General features: G+C 33.6%; 1 protein-coding gene across 1 annotated transcript in view; it reads right to left on the bottom strand.

Annotated features, from left to right (window-relative positions):
- Positions 1-13,614, bottom strand: part of LOC148954718 (uncharacterized) — a 67,945-nt gene extending 54,331 nt beyond the window's left edge. Inside the window, exon 1 of the mRNA XM_089087221.1 lies at positions 13,277-13,614. Within this exon, the coding sequence (XP_088943347.1) occupies positions 13,277-13,573 (297 nt within the window). The 5' untranslated portion in view covers positions 13,574-13,614. The remainder of the gene's footprint in view (positions 1-13,276) is intronic.
- Positions 13,615-15,446: the final 1,832 nt, after the last annotated feature.

Genomic DNA, 15,446 nt, shown 5'->3' with positions numbered 1-15,446 from the left:
CCTTCTACTTTCGGGACGTAATGATAAGAAACATCGACAAGGTGTAAGTTTCCTACTGTCTAATAAAGCCAGAAAATCCTTAATCTCCGTAACCCCCCTCACGGAACGGATCATCATGATCCGTCTGAAAGGTTCACCCAGCAACCTCACAATTATCCAAGTATACGTTCCGGATTCCAGCAGAGACGACGAAGAGTCAGAAAACTTCTATCTCCAGCTTCAAAGTCTAGTTGATTCTTTCCCTAAAAAGGACATAATCTTTGTCATTGGTGACTTCAACGCCATCATTGGAAACAACCACACAGGACACGACGATGTAATGGGCAAATTTGGACATGGAAAAATGAACAGAAGAGGAGAACGCCTTATCGAATTCTGCAGAGACAGTGATTTAGTCATTACAAACACACTGTTCAAGCACAGACCTCGCCGTAAGACATCCTGGACCTCACTGGATGGAAAAACTAAAAACTTAATAGACTATATCCTCGTGTCTAGACGTTGGAAAACGTCCGTCCTAAACACAGTCACGCTAGCTGGTGGTGACTTTGATAGTGACCACTCGCTTGTCATGTCTAGGTTCAAAACAAGACTTATAACAGCATCAAAGTTATCTCAGAAAACCCCCAAGTTTGGAGTAGATCTACTGAATGACGAAAACACACGTATGACCTATATCACCATTCTCTCCGAAAAAATTTCGGAGCTCACGTCGAGATCTCCACCTATACTGTCTAAGGAAGATATTGACAACCTGGTGACTAGCAGCACAAATATCAAATGTGATGTCGCTCATTCCACACTGGGTACCCAAAAAAAACATTCAGAAACCTTGGATAACAGACTAGATCATCTCACTCTGCGGCGAAAAACGCCAACTCACGAACAAGCAAGATAAAGAAAGTACGGACCGATACAAGCAACTCAAATGAGCTGTTGAGAAATCCATCAGACGTGCTCATAGTGCTTTTATTAAAGAAACATGTGATCAATGTGAATCGGCCTTCAAGAAAGGAGACCCCCACTACGTGTATTGAAGAGTGCGGGAATTGGCCAAAAAGAAGGCCATCAAAGCGTTCTCCCTTCTCGACAAACATGGAAACCAAATACAATCCACAGACGGAATCCGCTCTCGATGGAAAAACCATTTTAAAAATAAACTGAATCTGGACATCCACCCAGACCCAACAATTCTCGACACTTTCCCCATAACCTCTAAAGATCCAAGTCCTCTCCCTCTTCACTCTGAAATAGAAGCAGCTATCAGAGACTTGAGAACAAACAAAGCTGCCGGCCCCGATGAAATCCAGCCCGAACTACTGAAAGTAAACTGCAAACCACTCCTTGACCTTTACCACAAAATTGCCACAGCTGCTTGGGAAAATTGTCACTTCCTCTCACCCTGTTGCGAAGCCACGATAATCCCCCTGCATAAGAAAGGCTCTAAAGCTGTCTGCGACAACTACCGCCCAATAAGTCTTACCAGCAACGCCGCAAAAATCCTCACAAGAGTCATGCTAGGGCGTATACGAGCCATTTCCTAATTGGTCATTCCACAATACCAAGCTAGCTTCCGACCTAATAGATCAACAATTGATCAGATATTCACTGTTGGGCAGATCATGGAAAAGTATAGCGAACTTGGCCGCAGCATCTACCACCTTTACATTGACTTTAAACAAGCTTTTGATCGGACAAGGAGAGAAGGTCTATGGCACATCCTTCTTCCCTTTGGCATCCCATCCAGCCTGATCTCGCTGATCAAAGACATGTATAAGAAGTTCAGTAGCCTCGTCATGACAGGAGAAGGACTTACCGAGAGCTTGAAAACATCTACCGGAGTACTTCAAGGTTGCCTAATATCACCGGAGCTGTTCAATCTCTTCCTAACTGCAGCTCTTTCACTCACTGATAACCCGCCCGGCACCCTTGTCGGAGGAGTGGTGATAGACAAACTGGCGTATGCTGATGACATAGTCCTAATAGCCGAGTCCCTTCAAGATCTACAATCTCATGCTAACAGCGTTCACTCGTCCACCAACCTCTTCGGGATGACAATGAACACCTCGAAAACGGAAGCCATGCGCTGTTCACGAGAATTCGATTCACAGGTAAATCTCATCCTTCAGCTTGGTGAAGGTACCATTGAGTGGGTGGAAGGCTTCGCTTACCTTGGGAGCTTACTTACTTATAATAACAACCAACTTAAAGACATCAAGAGACGCCTGACACTTGCAAACTACAGTTTTAAAGCTCTGATGCCCATCTGAAGGAATAAGAACTTAACAACAACTCTCAAAACGAGACTCTTCTACTACCTCATTATTCCGATCGCCATCTATGCCTGTGAATTCTGGACGCTTAAAGCAGACGATCAACGCCGCCTAGCTGCGTTTGAAACCAAATCCCTACGACGCATCGCTGGTATCACCTTCTACGACAGAATCTCCAACTCCAAGCTTCTCCATAATCTGAAAGTCAAATTTAAAATACTGGACAAAATAAAACTACAACAACTCAAATGGCTTGGACATATCCAACGCATAGCTAGCACTCGTCTCCCGAAGATAACCTTCGATGGACGAGCACACGGTTCTCGACCCAGAGGTCACCCTCCGAAGAGATGGAAAGAAAACTTCTCACCTTACAACCTGCCACAACTCTGCCGCCTGGTCGACAACCGAAGCACCTAGAGGAGGCATATCAATGAACTGGTTAAAGAAGAGGCCCCAAAACGACCTTCAAGGACGGATGGGACATAAGTCAAGTAAGTCAAGTAGTTTAGCTTAGTTTTAGTTAAGAGTTTTAGCTCAGAGTTTTAGCCTAGAGTCCTAGCTTAGAGTTTTAGTTAGAGTTGAAGTTTAGCTTAGTTATAGTTATGAGTTTATTGTTTTAGCTTAGAGTCTTAGCTTAGAGTTTTAGTTAGAGTTATAGTTTAGTTAAGTTTTAGTTAAGAGTTTTAGCTTAGACTTTTAGCCTAAAATCTTAGTTTAGAGATTTAGTTAGAGTTGAAGTTTAGTTTAGTTATAGTTGCGAGTTTAGAGTTTTAGCTTATAGTCTTAGCTTAGAGTTTTAGTTAAAGTTGTAGTTTAGTTTAGTTAAGATTTTTAACTTAGAGTTTTAACCTAGATTCCTAGCTTAGAGTTTCAGCTAGAGTTGAATTTTAGTTTATTTATAGTTAAGAGTTTAGAGTTTTAGGTTAGAGTCTTAGCTTAGAGTTTTAGTTAGAGTTCTAGTTTAGTTTAGTTTAGTTAATAGTTTTAGCTTAGAGTATTATCCTAGAGTCTTAGCTTAGAGTTTTAGCTAGAGTTGAAGTTAAGTTTGATTATAGTTAAGAGATTAGAGTTTTAGCTTAGAGTCTTAGCATAGAGTTTTAGTTTAGTTTAGTTTTAGTTAAGAATTTTAGGTTAGAGTTTTAGCCTAGTGTCTTAGATTAGAGATTTAGTTAGAGTTGAAGTTTAGTTTAGTCATAGTTAAGAGTTTTGAGCTTAGAGTTTTAGCTTAGAGTCTTAGCTTAGAGTTTTATTTAGAGTTCTAGTTTATTTTTAATTAAGAGTTTTAGCTTATAGTTTTAGCCTAGAGTCGAAGAGGGGGACAATAGATATTGATGGCAATACTAAACTAACATAATGACAAAATTCCAAATTATTACATAGAAATACCAAAACCATAGGTTAGATTAGGTTAGGTTAGGTTAGAGGTCAGGTTTCTCCAGGTTTAAGTTAGGTTAGGTTAGTTTATCATGAGCGCTCATGATAAGCTAACCTAACCTAACTTAAACGTAGAGAAACCTAACCTCTAACCTAACTTAAACGTAGAGAAACCTAACCTCTAACCTAACCTAATCTAACCTATGGTTTTGGTATTTCTATGTAATATTGTGGAATTTTGTGGTTATGTTAGTTTAGTATTGCCATCAATATCTATTGTCCCCCTCCTCGACTCTAGGATAAAACTCTAAGCTAAAACGCTTAAGTAAAAATAAACTAGAAATCGAACTAAAACTCTAAGCTAAGACTCTAAGCTAAAACTCTAAACTCTTAGCTATGACAAAACTAAACTTCAACTCTAACTAAATCTCTAACTTAAGAGACTAGGCTAAAACTCTAAGCTAAAACTCTTAACTAAAACTAAACTAAACTAGAACTCTAACTAAAACTCTAAGATAAGACACTAAGTTAAAACTCTAAACTGTTAACTATAACTAAACTAAACTTCAACTCTATCTAAAACTCTAAGCTAAGACTCTAGGCTAAAACTCTAAGCTAAAACTCTTAACTAAACTAAACTAGAACTCAAGCTAAAACTCTAAGCTATGACTCTAAGCTAAAACTGTAAACTCTTAACTATAAATAAACTAAAATTCAACTCTAACTGAAATTCTAAGCTAGGAGTCTAGGCTAAAACTCTAAGTTAAAACTCTTAACTAAAACTAAACTAAACTACAAATTTAACTAAAACTCTAAGCTAAGACTATAAGCTAAAACTCTAAAACTCTAAACTCGTAACTATAACTAAACTTCAACTCTAACTCAATCTCTAAGCTAAGATTCTAGACTAAAACTCTAAGCTAAAACTCTTAACTAAAACTAAACTAAACTATAACTCTAACTAAAACTCTAAGTTAAGACTCTAAGCTAAAATTCTAAATTCTTAACTATAACTAAACTTCAACCCTAACTAAAACTCTAAGTTATGACTCTAAGCTAAAACCCTAAACTCTTAACTAAAATCAAACTAAAATTCAACTCTAACTAAAACTCTAAGCTAGGAATCTAGGCTAAAACTCTTAACTAAAACTAAACTAAACTAGAAATCTAACAAAAACTCTAAGCTAAGACTCTAAGCTAAAAACTCTTAACTATTACTAAACTAAACTTTAACTCTAACTAAAACTCTAAGCTAAGAGTCTAAGCTAAAATTCTAAACTCTTAACTAAAACCAAACTAAACTAGAACTCTAACTAAAACTCTAAGATATGACTATAAGCTAAAACTGCAAACTCTTAACTAAAAATAAACTAAACTAGAACTCTAAAAAAACTCTAAGCTAAGACTCTAAGCTAAAACTATAAACTCTTAACTATAACTAAACTAAACTAGAACTATAACTAAAACTCTAAGCTAAGACTCTAATGTAAAACTCAAAACTCTAAACTAAAACTAAGCTAAACTAGAACTCTAACTAAAACTCTAAGCTATGACTCCAAGGTAAAACTCTATACAATTAACTATAACTAAACTTTAACTCTAACTAAAACTCTAAGCTAAGACTCTAAGGTAAAAGTCCAAACTCATAACTAAAACAAAACTAAACTAGAGCTCTAACTAAATCTCTAAGCTAAGACTCTAGGCTAAAACTCTAAGCTCTTAACTAAAAATAAGCTAAACTAGAACTCTAACTAAAACTCTAAGCTTAGACTCCAAAATAAAACTCTAAACTCTTAACAAAAACTAAACTAGAACTCTAACTAAAACTCTAAGTTCTGACTCTAAGGTAAAACTCTAAACTCTTAACTATAACTAAACTAAACCAACACTCTAACTAAAACTCTAAGCTAAAACTCTAAGGTAAAACTCTAAACTCTTAAATAAAAGTAAACTAAACTTGAACTCTAACAAAAACTCTAAGCTAAGACTCCAAGATAAAACTCTAAACTCTTAACTAAAACTAAACTAGAACTCTAACTAAAACTCTAAGCTAAGACTAAGGTAAAAGTCTAAACTCTTAACTAAAACTAAACTAAACTAGAACTCTAACTAAAACTCTAAGCTAAGACTCTAAGGTAAAACTCCAAACTCTTAACTAAAACTAAACTAAACTAGAACTCTAACTAAAACTCTAAGCTAACACTCCAAGCTAAAACTCTAAACTCTTAACTAAAACTAAACTAATTTAGAACTCTAACTAAAACTCTAAGCTAAGACTCTAAGCTACAACTCTAAACTCTTAACTATAACTAAATTAAACTTTAACTCTAGCTAAAACTGTATGCTAAAACTAAATTCTCAAACTCTAAACTATTAAATAAAACTAAGCTAAAGTTCACCTATATCATAAAATATAAGATATTATTCTCAACTAAAAACTCTAATCCCGTAAAAAAAAATAAACTAGACTACAAATCTAACTAAAACTATAAGCTATGTCTATAGGAAAAAACTCTAAAATATTAAGTAAAAATAAACTTAAACTCTAACTAAACTCTAAGATAAGATTCTGGGCTAAAAGTATTAACCAAGACTAAACTAAACTCTAACTCTAACTTAATCTGTAATCTATGACACTAAGATAAAAATCTAAACTCTTAACTAAAACAAAACTAAACTTCAACTCTAACTAATACTCTAAGCTAAGACTCTAAGGTAAAACTCTAAACTAAAACTAAACTAGAACTCTAACAAAAACTCTAAGCTAAGACTCTAAGCTAAAACTCTAAACTCTTAACTAAAATTAAACTAAACTAGAACTCTAACAAAAACTCTAAGCTAAGACTCTTAGCCAAAACTCTAAACTAAAACTAAACTAAACTAGAAATCTAACTAAAACTCTAAGCTAAGACTCTAAGCTAAAACTCTAAACTCTTAACTATAACTAAACTAAACTTCAAATCTAACTAAAACTCTAAACTATTATTCTAGGCTAAAACTCTAAACTAAAACTAAACTAAAGTACAACTCTAACTAAACCCTAAGCTAAGACTCTAGGCTAAAACTCTAAACTCTTAACTAAAAATAAACTAAACTAGAACTCTAACTTAAACTCTAAGCTAAGACTCTAGGCTAAAACTCTAAACTCTTAACTATAACTAAACTAAACTTTAACTCTAACTAAAACTCTAAGATAAGACTCCAAGCTAAAACTCTAAACTAAAACTAAACTAAACTAGAACTCTAACTAAAAACTCGAAGCTAAGACTCTAAGATAAAACTCTAAACCCTTAACTATAACTAAACTAAACTGTAACTCTAACTAAAACTCTAAGCTAAGACTCTAAGCTAAAACTGGAAACTCTAAAATAAAAATATACTAAACTAGAACTCAAACAAAAACTCTAAGCTAAGACTCTAAGCTAAAAACTCTAAACTCTTAACTAAAACTAAACTAAACTAGAACTCTAACTAAAACTCTAAGCTAAGACTCTCGGATAAAACTATAAACTCTTAACTATTACTAAACTAAAGTAAACTTCAACTCTAACTAAAACTCTAAGCTATGACTCTAAGCTAAAACTATACAGTAAAACTAAACTAAACTAAACTTCAACTCTAGCTAAAACTCTAAGCTAAGACTCTAAGCTAAAACTCTAAACTCTTAACTATAACTAAACTAGAACTCTAACAAAAACTCTAAGTTAAGACCCTAAGCTATAAAAATCTAAACTCTTAACTTTAACTAAACTAAACTTCAACTCTAACTAAAGCTCTAAGCTAAGACTCTAGGCTAAAACTCTAAACTCATAACTAAAACTTAACTAAACTAAAACTCTAACTAAAACTCTAAGCTAAGACTCTAGGCTAAAACTCTAAATTCTTAACTATAACTAAACTGAACTTCAACTCTAACTAAAACTCTAAGCTACGACTCTAAGGTAAAACTCTAGACTCTTAACTAAAACTAAACTAAACGAGAACTCTAACAAAAACTCTAAGCTAAGACTCTAAGCTAAAACTCTAAACTCTTAACTCTTACTAAACTAAACTTCAACTCTAGCTAAAACTCTAAGCTAAGATTCTAAGCTAAAACTCTAGACTCTTAACTTAAACTAAACTAGAACTTCAACAAAAAACTCTAAGCTAAGACTCTAAGATAAAACTCTAAACTGTTAATTAAAACTAAACTAAACTAGAACTCTAACAAAAACTCTAAGCTAAGACTCCAAGCTAAAACTCTAAACTCTTAACTATAACTAAACTAAACTTCAACTCTAACTAAAAATCTAAGCTAAGACTCTAAGGTAAAACTCTAAACTCTTAACTAAAACTAAACTAAACTACAACTTTAAAAAAAACTCTAAGCTAAGACTCTAAGCTAAAACTCCATATTATTAACTATAGCTAACCTAAACTTCAACTCTAACTAAAGCTCTAAGCTAAGACTCGAAGCTAAAACTCTAAACTATTAACTAAAACTAAACTGAACTTCAACTCTAACAAAAACTCTAAGCTAAGACTCTAAGGTAAAACTCTAAACTCTTAACTAAAACTAAACTAAACTAAAACTCAAACAAAAACTCTAAGCTAAGTCTCTAAGCTAAAACTCTAAACTCTTAACTATAACTAAACTAAACTTCAACTCTAACTAAAACTCTAAGCTAAGACTCTAGGCTAAAACTCTAAGCTAAGACTCTAGACTAAGACTCTAAGCTAAAACTCTTAACTAAAACTAAACTAGACTAAAACTCTAACAAAAACTCTAAGCTAAGACTCTAAGCTAAAACTCTACACTTTTAACTATTACTAAACGAAACTTCAGCTCTAACTAAAATTCTAAGCTAAGACTCTAAGCTAATACTCTAAACTCTTAACTAAAACTAAACTAAACTAGAACTACAACAAAAACTCTAAGCTAAGACTCTAAGCTAAAAACTCTAAACTCTTAACTAAAACTAAACTAAACTAGAACTCAAACAAAAACTCTAAGCTATGACTCTAAGCTAAAACTCTAAACTCTTAACTAAAACTAAAGTAAACTTCAACTCTAACTAAAACTCTAAGCTAAGACTCTAAGGTAAAACTCCAAACTCTTAAATGTAACAAAATTAAACTAGAACTCTAACAAAAACTCTAAGCTATGACTCTAAGCTAAAACTCGAAACTCTAAAATAAAAATAAACTAAACTAGAAATTTAACAAAAACTCTAAGCTAAGACTCTAGGCTAAAACTCTAAACTCTTAACTAAAACTAAACTAAACTAGAACTCTAACTAAAACTCTAAGCTAAGACTCTGGGCTAAAACTCTAAACTCTTAACTATAACTAAAATAAACTTCAACTCTAACTAAAACTCTAAGCTAAGACTCTAAGCTAAAACTATAAAGTAAAACTAAACTAAACTAAACTTCAACTCTAGCTAAAACTCTAAGCTAAGATTCTAAGCTAAAACTCTAAACTCTTAACTATAACTAAACTAGAACTCTAACAAAAACTCTAAGTTAAGACTCTAAGCTATAAAACTCTAAACTCTTAACTAAAACTAAACTAAACTTCAACTCTAACAAAAACTTTAAGCTGAGAATCCAATCAAAAACTCTAAACTCTTAACTAAAACTAAACTAAACTACAACTTCAACTAAAACTCTAAGCGATGACTCTAAGCAAAAAATCGATATTCTTAACTATCACTAAACCAAACTTCAACTCTAACTAAAACTCTAAGCTAGGATTCTAAGTTAAAACTCTAAACTCTTAACAAAAACTAAACTAAACTAGAACTCTAACAAAAACTCTAAGATATGAATCTAAGGTAAAACTCCAAACTCTTAACTATTACTAAACTAAACTTCAACTCGAACTAAAACTCTAAGATAAGATTCTAAGCTAAAACTCTAAACTCTTAACTAAAACTAAACTAGAACTTCAACAAAAACTCTAAGCTAAGACTCTAAGCTAAGAACTCTAAATTGTTAACTAAAACTAAACTAAACTAGATCTCTAACAAAAACTCTAAGCTAAGACTCTAAGCTAAAACTCTAAACTCTTAACTAAAACTAAACGAAACTTCAACTCTAACTAAAAATCTAAGCTAATAATCTAGGGTAAAACATTAAACTATAAACTAAAACTAAACTAAACTAGAACTCTAACAAAAACTCTAGGTTAAGACTCTAGTCTAAAACTACGAATTCTAAACTAATACCAAACTGAACTTCAACTCTAACTTAAGCTCTATGTGATGACTCTAAATTAAAACTCGAAACTAAGACTCTAGGCTAAAACTCTAAGCTAAAACTCTTAACTAAAAATAAACTAGACTAAAACTCTAACAAAAACTCTAAGCTAAGACTCTAAGCTAAAACTCTACACTTTTAACTATTACTAAACGAAACTTCAGCTCTAACTAAAATTCTAAGCTAAGACTCTAAGCTAAAACTCTAAACTATTAACTATAAATAAACTAAACTAGAACTACAACAAAAACTCTAAGCTAAGACTCTAAGCTAAAAACTCTAAACTCTTAACTAAAACTAAACTAAACTAGAACTCAAACAAAAACTCTAAGCTATGACTCTAAAATAAAACTCTAAACTCTTAACTAAAACTAAAGTAAAATTCAACTCTAACTAAAACTCTAAGCTAAGACTCTAAGGTAAAACTCCAAACTCTTAAATGTAACTAAATTAAACTAGAACTCTAACAAAAACTATAAGCTAAGACTTTAAGCTAAAAACTCTAAACTCCTAACTATAACTAAACTAAAATTCAACTCTAACTAAAACTCTAACCTAACACTCTAAGGTAAAACTCTAAACTCTTAACTAAAACTAGACTAAAACTTCAACAAAAATTCTAAGCTAAGACTCTAAGCTAAAACTCCAAACTCTTAACTATAACTAAGCTAAACTTCAACTCTAACTAAAACTCTAAGCTAAGACTCTAAGCTAAAACTCTAAACTCTTAACTAAAACTAAATAAACTTCAACTCTGACTAAAACTCTAAGCTAAGACTCTAAGGTAAAACTCTAAACTCTCAACTAAAACTAAACTAAACTAGAACTCTAACAAAACTCTAAGCTAAGACTCTAAGCTAAGACTCTAAGCTAAAACTCTAAACTCTTAACTATAACTAAACTAAACTTCAACTCTAACTAAAACTCTAAGCTAAGACTCTAGGCTAAAACTCTAAGCTAAGACGTTAGGCTAAAACTCTAAGCTAAAACTCTGAACTAAAACTAAACTAGAACTCTAACTAAAACTCTAAGCTAAGACTCTAAGGAAAAACTTTAAACTCTTAACTATAACTAAACTTAACTTCAACTCTAAATAAAACTAAGCTAAGACTCTAGGGTAGGACTGTATGCCAAGGGGTTAAAAAAAACCGAAAAAATGTTGGATAATTTCTAAGTCTAAAAAAAATTCAGTCCGAAAAACTTAAAATAAAATCGAAAAGGGAGGGAGGAAGGGAGGAGGGGGGGTCGTTTGGGGGTGTTTGGGGTCCCGGTGGGCCCGGAGGTGGGGGGGGCTTTGGGAACCTTGGGGGCCTGGGGGATCCTTTGGGGGCCCAGGGGGCCTTTGGGGGCCCGGGGGGCCTTTAGGGGCCCAGGGGGCCTTTAGGGGCCCAGGGGGCCTTTTGGGACCCAGTGGGCTTTGGGGGCTCAGGGGTCCTTTGGGGCCCAGGGGGCTTTCGGGGTCCGGGGCCCTTTGGGGTTGGGGTAGGGGGTCCTTTGGGGTTGGGGTAGGGGTCCTTTGGCGTTGGGGTAGGGGACCTCCCAACACTGTTCAAATGGAACTTGTATATTATAAGGACCACAGAGTTTCACCCCAAATCATCTTCTAAAATGTCTCAAACTGTTTCGCCTAAATCATCTTCTAAAATGTCTCAAACTGTTTCCCCCAAATAATCCCCTAAAATGTCTCAAAATAGTTTCGCCTAAATAATCCCTAAAAGTAATTTTTGCGTTTTACTTTTGTTTTGGCATCCCTGCGCTGTCACATTTGGAATTCCCCGGAAAAAATTCTCGCGTTAATCTTTTCATCTCTAAGGTGTTCCTAACTAAAATATTAAGGCTTCGAAGGAATATTAATTTATCGCTAAGCCTAAAGATCAGAGAAGCCGTATTTAAAAAAGGGTTTTTCTATCTCTTTAGACTCCCACATAATTCCAAGATAACAAGTGATGTCATTTCTAATTCCTGACACTAAAGACCAGAGAAGCCATATTTAAAAACAGAATATTAATTTATCTCTGTCACTAAAGACCATTTATCCCACAGAACTAAAGACCAAAGAAGCCATATTGGTTTCTTAATTCCCCTTTTGTGGATCAATAATTCCCCACGATTAACCAAATCAATTTCTCAGAAATGTAGTTCCCCTATGGGGGCATTGACCCCATTAGACTCGATCAATAATCCTTGAATAAATTATGTTAGCCCAACTTTAGACTTAATTATAGATGGCAGCACGGTGTTCCTCCTGGAGTCGTTATGACTTCCCTACTTATATTTTTATACAGTAGGCAAAATATATGGTATCAAAAAGCTTCAGAATTAAGGCCTTAAGAAGACAACTCAAGTATTTATGAACAAAAAAATGTTAACTTGGGCTTTTTACAGACGATAAGAGTTGTAAACTAATATTTAACTAATTAGTTTTGGTTTTTTTTTTCATGCTTTAATATGGTAACACTGAGGAATTGTGGTACTTCCATTAGTGGTAAATACTTTTAAAACAACCAATAGAAAAACCATAGGGAACCAAGGTTTTCAGGTATGAATAGACCTAAGCAGATCCAGGGGAGAAAAAGTGTTTTTTTTTTTTTTTTTTTTTTTTGGCGAGGTGGATCAAGATGCAATTTATCTAAATAAATAAAAGCACCGCTCTTTCCTTGCAACAAATTATTATAATACACAAATTATAATTAAAAATTATTTCTATTATTTAGAGTAATTAAAGCCTTGCACCAAATTAAATCTGACCAATCTGCACCAAATTTAACCAAATTAAAGCTGTATCAAGACAACCAGAGACGAAACCCGCCAAACTGGTTATTTGCAAGAGACCGCTATAGAAAAATGGAATTCAAAGCATGGTTATCATTGCGTTTACTATATTTAAACTGTTGTATTTTGGGGTTTAGGGGGGAAGGTACCTAGGCTACTTTAGGTTACGTATTTAATATATGCTCTGTTTACCCCCCCCCCCCCGAATGTGCAAATATATAGTCCAAATTTGTTTCTAAACTATTATATATTTATACTATTTTATTTCATTAGCATTAACCAAACTTGGCTTCTTTCGCAGTGTCCGCATAATGCACCAGTACCCCAGACACTATACTAAAATCACTGCTAATCCCTGACTTCGAGCATCTTCAAATACTAAAATTAAACATCTTAGTATGTTGCGCTGAAGTTGGCTTTAGCATTATTTTACCTGGTTTACAGTCCCTAAGCATGACTTATTTTCTTTGGGGAGGGGAAGCAATAAGAATGATTAATTTTAATAGGAAATAATTAAAAATTTAACAAAACTTAGAATTTCAGGGGGCGGGTTCAGAAACTCACCTTTGTACGTTTCTGCTTGCATGCAACTGACCTCAAAATAATTACCCTTACCTTCTTCTCACTGAGAGAATTCGTTTCTATAAGAAGTAATGCATCAATCCAAGCAGCTCCAGTATTCTGCTTGAAAAACTCAAGATCCGATGCTAGTAATTCCTTATTACTGAGCATTTTATTTGCCTCTCCTTCCAGTATCACAACATTCCTTTTTAGATTAATTACTTCCACTTTCTCTGTTACACACTCAGAGGGTCTATCGATGCCGCTTGCAATGATAATCCATATTATGCTGAACACAATACACATAGATAGAACATATTTTTTAATGCTCGTAGTTCGAGCTCTTAACATAACTGCTAAAAGTTGTATAGCATATAAAGTGAAATATTCTTCAAAAGAATATTTTTTTAGTTCAGTCCGTCAGGGTCGATAAAACTAAAACATGTTTAACTTCTTTTCTATTATGGTACTCAACGCAAAGAAATATGGTTTAACTGCAAATGTATGCAAATCAGCAATACTATTCGATTTGCTTTGGACAGGTGACAGCTTTTGCAGAAAAAGTGTTTTAAAGGTGTTGGCTATTGACCTGGTAGCAAAGAAAACTCAGCCCGATTCTATTTACCTAGCTATTTTCCACCGCGTAAAATGAAAACGCGCCAGGGAATCTTTTAAGAGGATGGGGGTTCTTAATCGGAGAAAGTAAAATAGAGAAATTAAATAAAAATTATAAGTGATAGAAACGATCCCAAATGTTTAGAAACTTGAAATCTTTGTAAAATCGGTACGAACATGATTTCCAGCAAAGGTGTATTTCAAGTCTTAAGAGCCTTGATCCACAAAAAGTATTTATAGAATCACTTCTAACATCTCTAACTTCTAACACACGCCAATTGAAGTTTCTGGTGTAAAACATTCCAATAAAATGAAAATGAGTTTGTTATCTTCGACACAAAAGCCAGGTCGTAACGCAGTTCTTATAAGTTTATGTTTTTCTTAGTATTTAGACATTTTATACACGTTTTTCGTTATCTGCGAGTTAGTGGTAACCCTAGTCATCGGCAGTCAAGATTCTTTGGATGCACCAAAAAAAAAAAAAAGAAACAGCGCCCATAAAGTCCACATACACTTTAAAATAATATAGTCACTTATGGTCAAATTTTTTTTTATCTCGTTTTATATTAGACAATATAAGTTTCTTCTGAAAAATACTTAGTAACTTAAAATTGAATTTATTAGTTTATAAAAAAAAAAAAATAAGCCGTGATGTATATCTAATAAGTTTAAGTTTTTTGGTGTTTCTTTACCACATGAATTTTAGACGTTTCATGCTCTTGTTTTTGTTATCTGCGGGTTAGTGGCAACCCTGATCATGGGCTATCAAAACGCTTTGCTCATACATGCATGCACTAAAATAACTTACAGCTACTCATTAAGTCCACATTAAGTCCACATCGGCTGCGGCGTGCACACCTAGTATAATCGATGTTTACCAAAAATCACTTTTTAAATTCCGATCCATTTTTTCAAGCCGCGTCGTCTGATTACAACGAAACAATTCCAACTTTAATACTTTCTTGACAAAAAAAGTAGAAAAACATCTCGTATTAGATTTGATAATTCTAATCCGTAAATACAAGTTGCGGGCTGATAGACACCACAACTCTTTATTTATAAAAGGTGTGTAGTTAGTTCTATCTGGCCGCTTCAATTTATACGTGGCGTGCTTTCAGGTCAAGCCTTCTCTGTGCCAAGGATGTAATTTGTTCCGGTAATCTCTCCATGTATTAATTAAAAAAACTTTTTCCACAGAATAAGTTTTTCAAAGAAAAGTAAAGAATTCCATTAAACAAAAAATTAGCAAAAATAAAATCAAATAATCTACCATCTCGAAACTACCACAAATCAGCATCGATAATTAAATGAAACCCACAACGGAGAGAAATTACAATAAATAACCGAGTCAAACTCAAAACGAGCAGAAATTAACATAAGTTGGGCGCAAAACCCATATGTTATAGTTATAGGCCAGAACAAAATTTGCGCTTTACTGAAAAAATATAAATGTTTTACTTTTATAACTTTAATAAATCAAATAATTTTAACATTTTGATTATTAAATATCAGTATATGTATATTAGACTGACAATGCACGTCCATTTGTATTTTTTCAGTAAAGTGCAAATTTTGTTCTTGCCTTGGGAAGGCATAGGGGTTTTGCCTT

Source organism: Artemia sp. Qi Xiang Cuo, chromosome 3 (assembly GCF_049724085.1).
Source record: "Artemia sp. Qi Xiang Cuo chromosome 3, ASM4972408v1, whole genome shotgun sequence".
NCBI classification, from domain to species: Eukaryota; Metazoa; Arthropoda; class Branchiopoda; order Anostraca; family Artemiidae; genus Artemia; species Artemia sp. Qi Xiang Cuo.
This window is presented reverse-complemented; position numbering and strand designations above follow the sequence as displayed.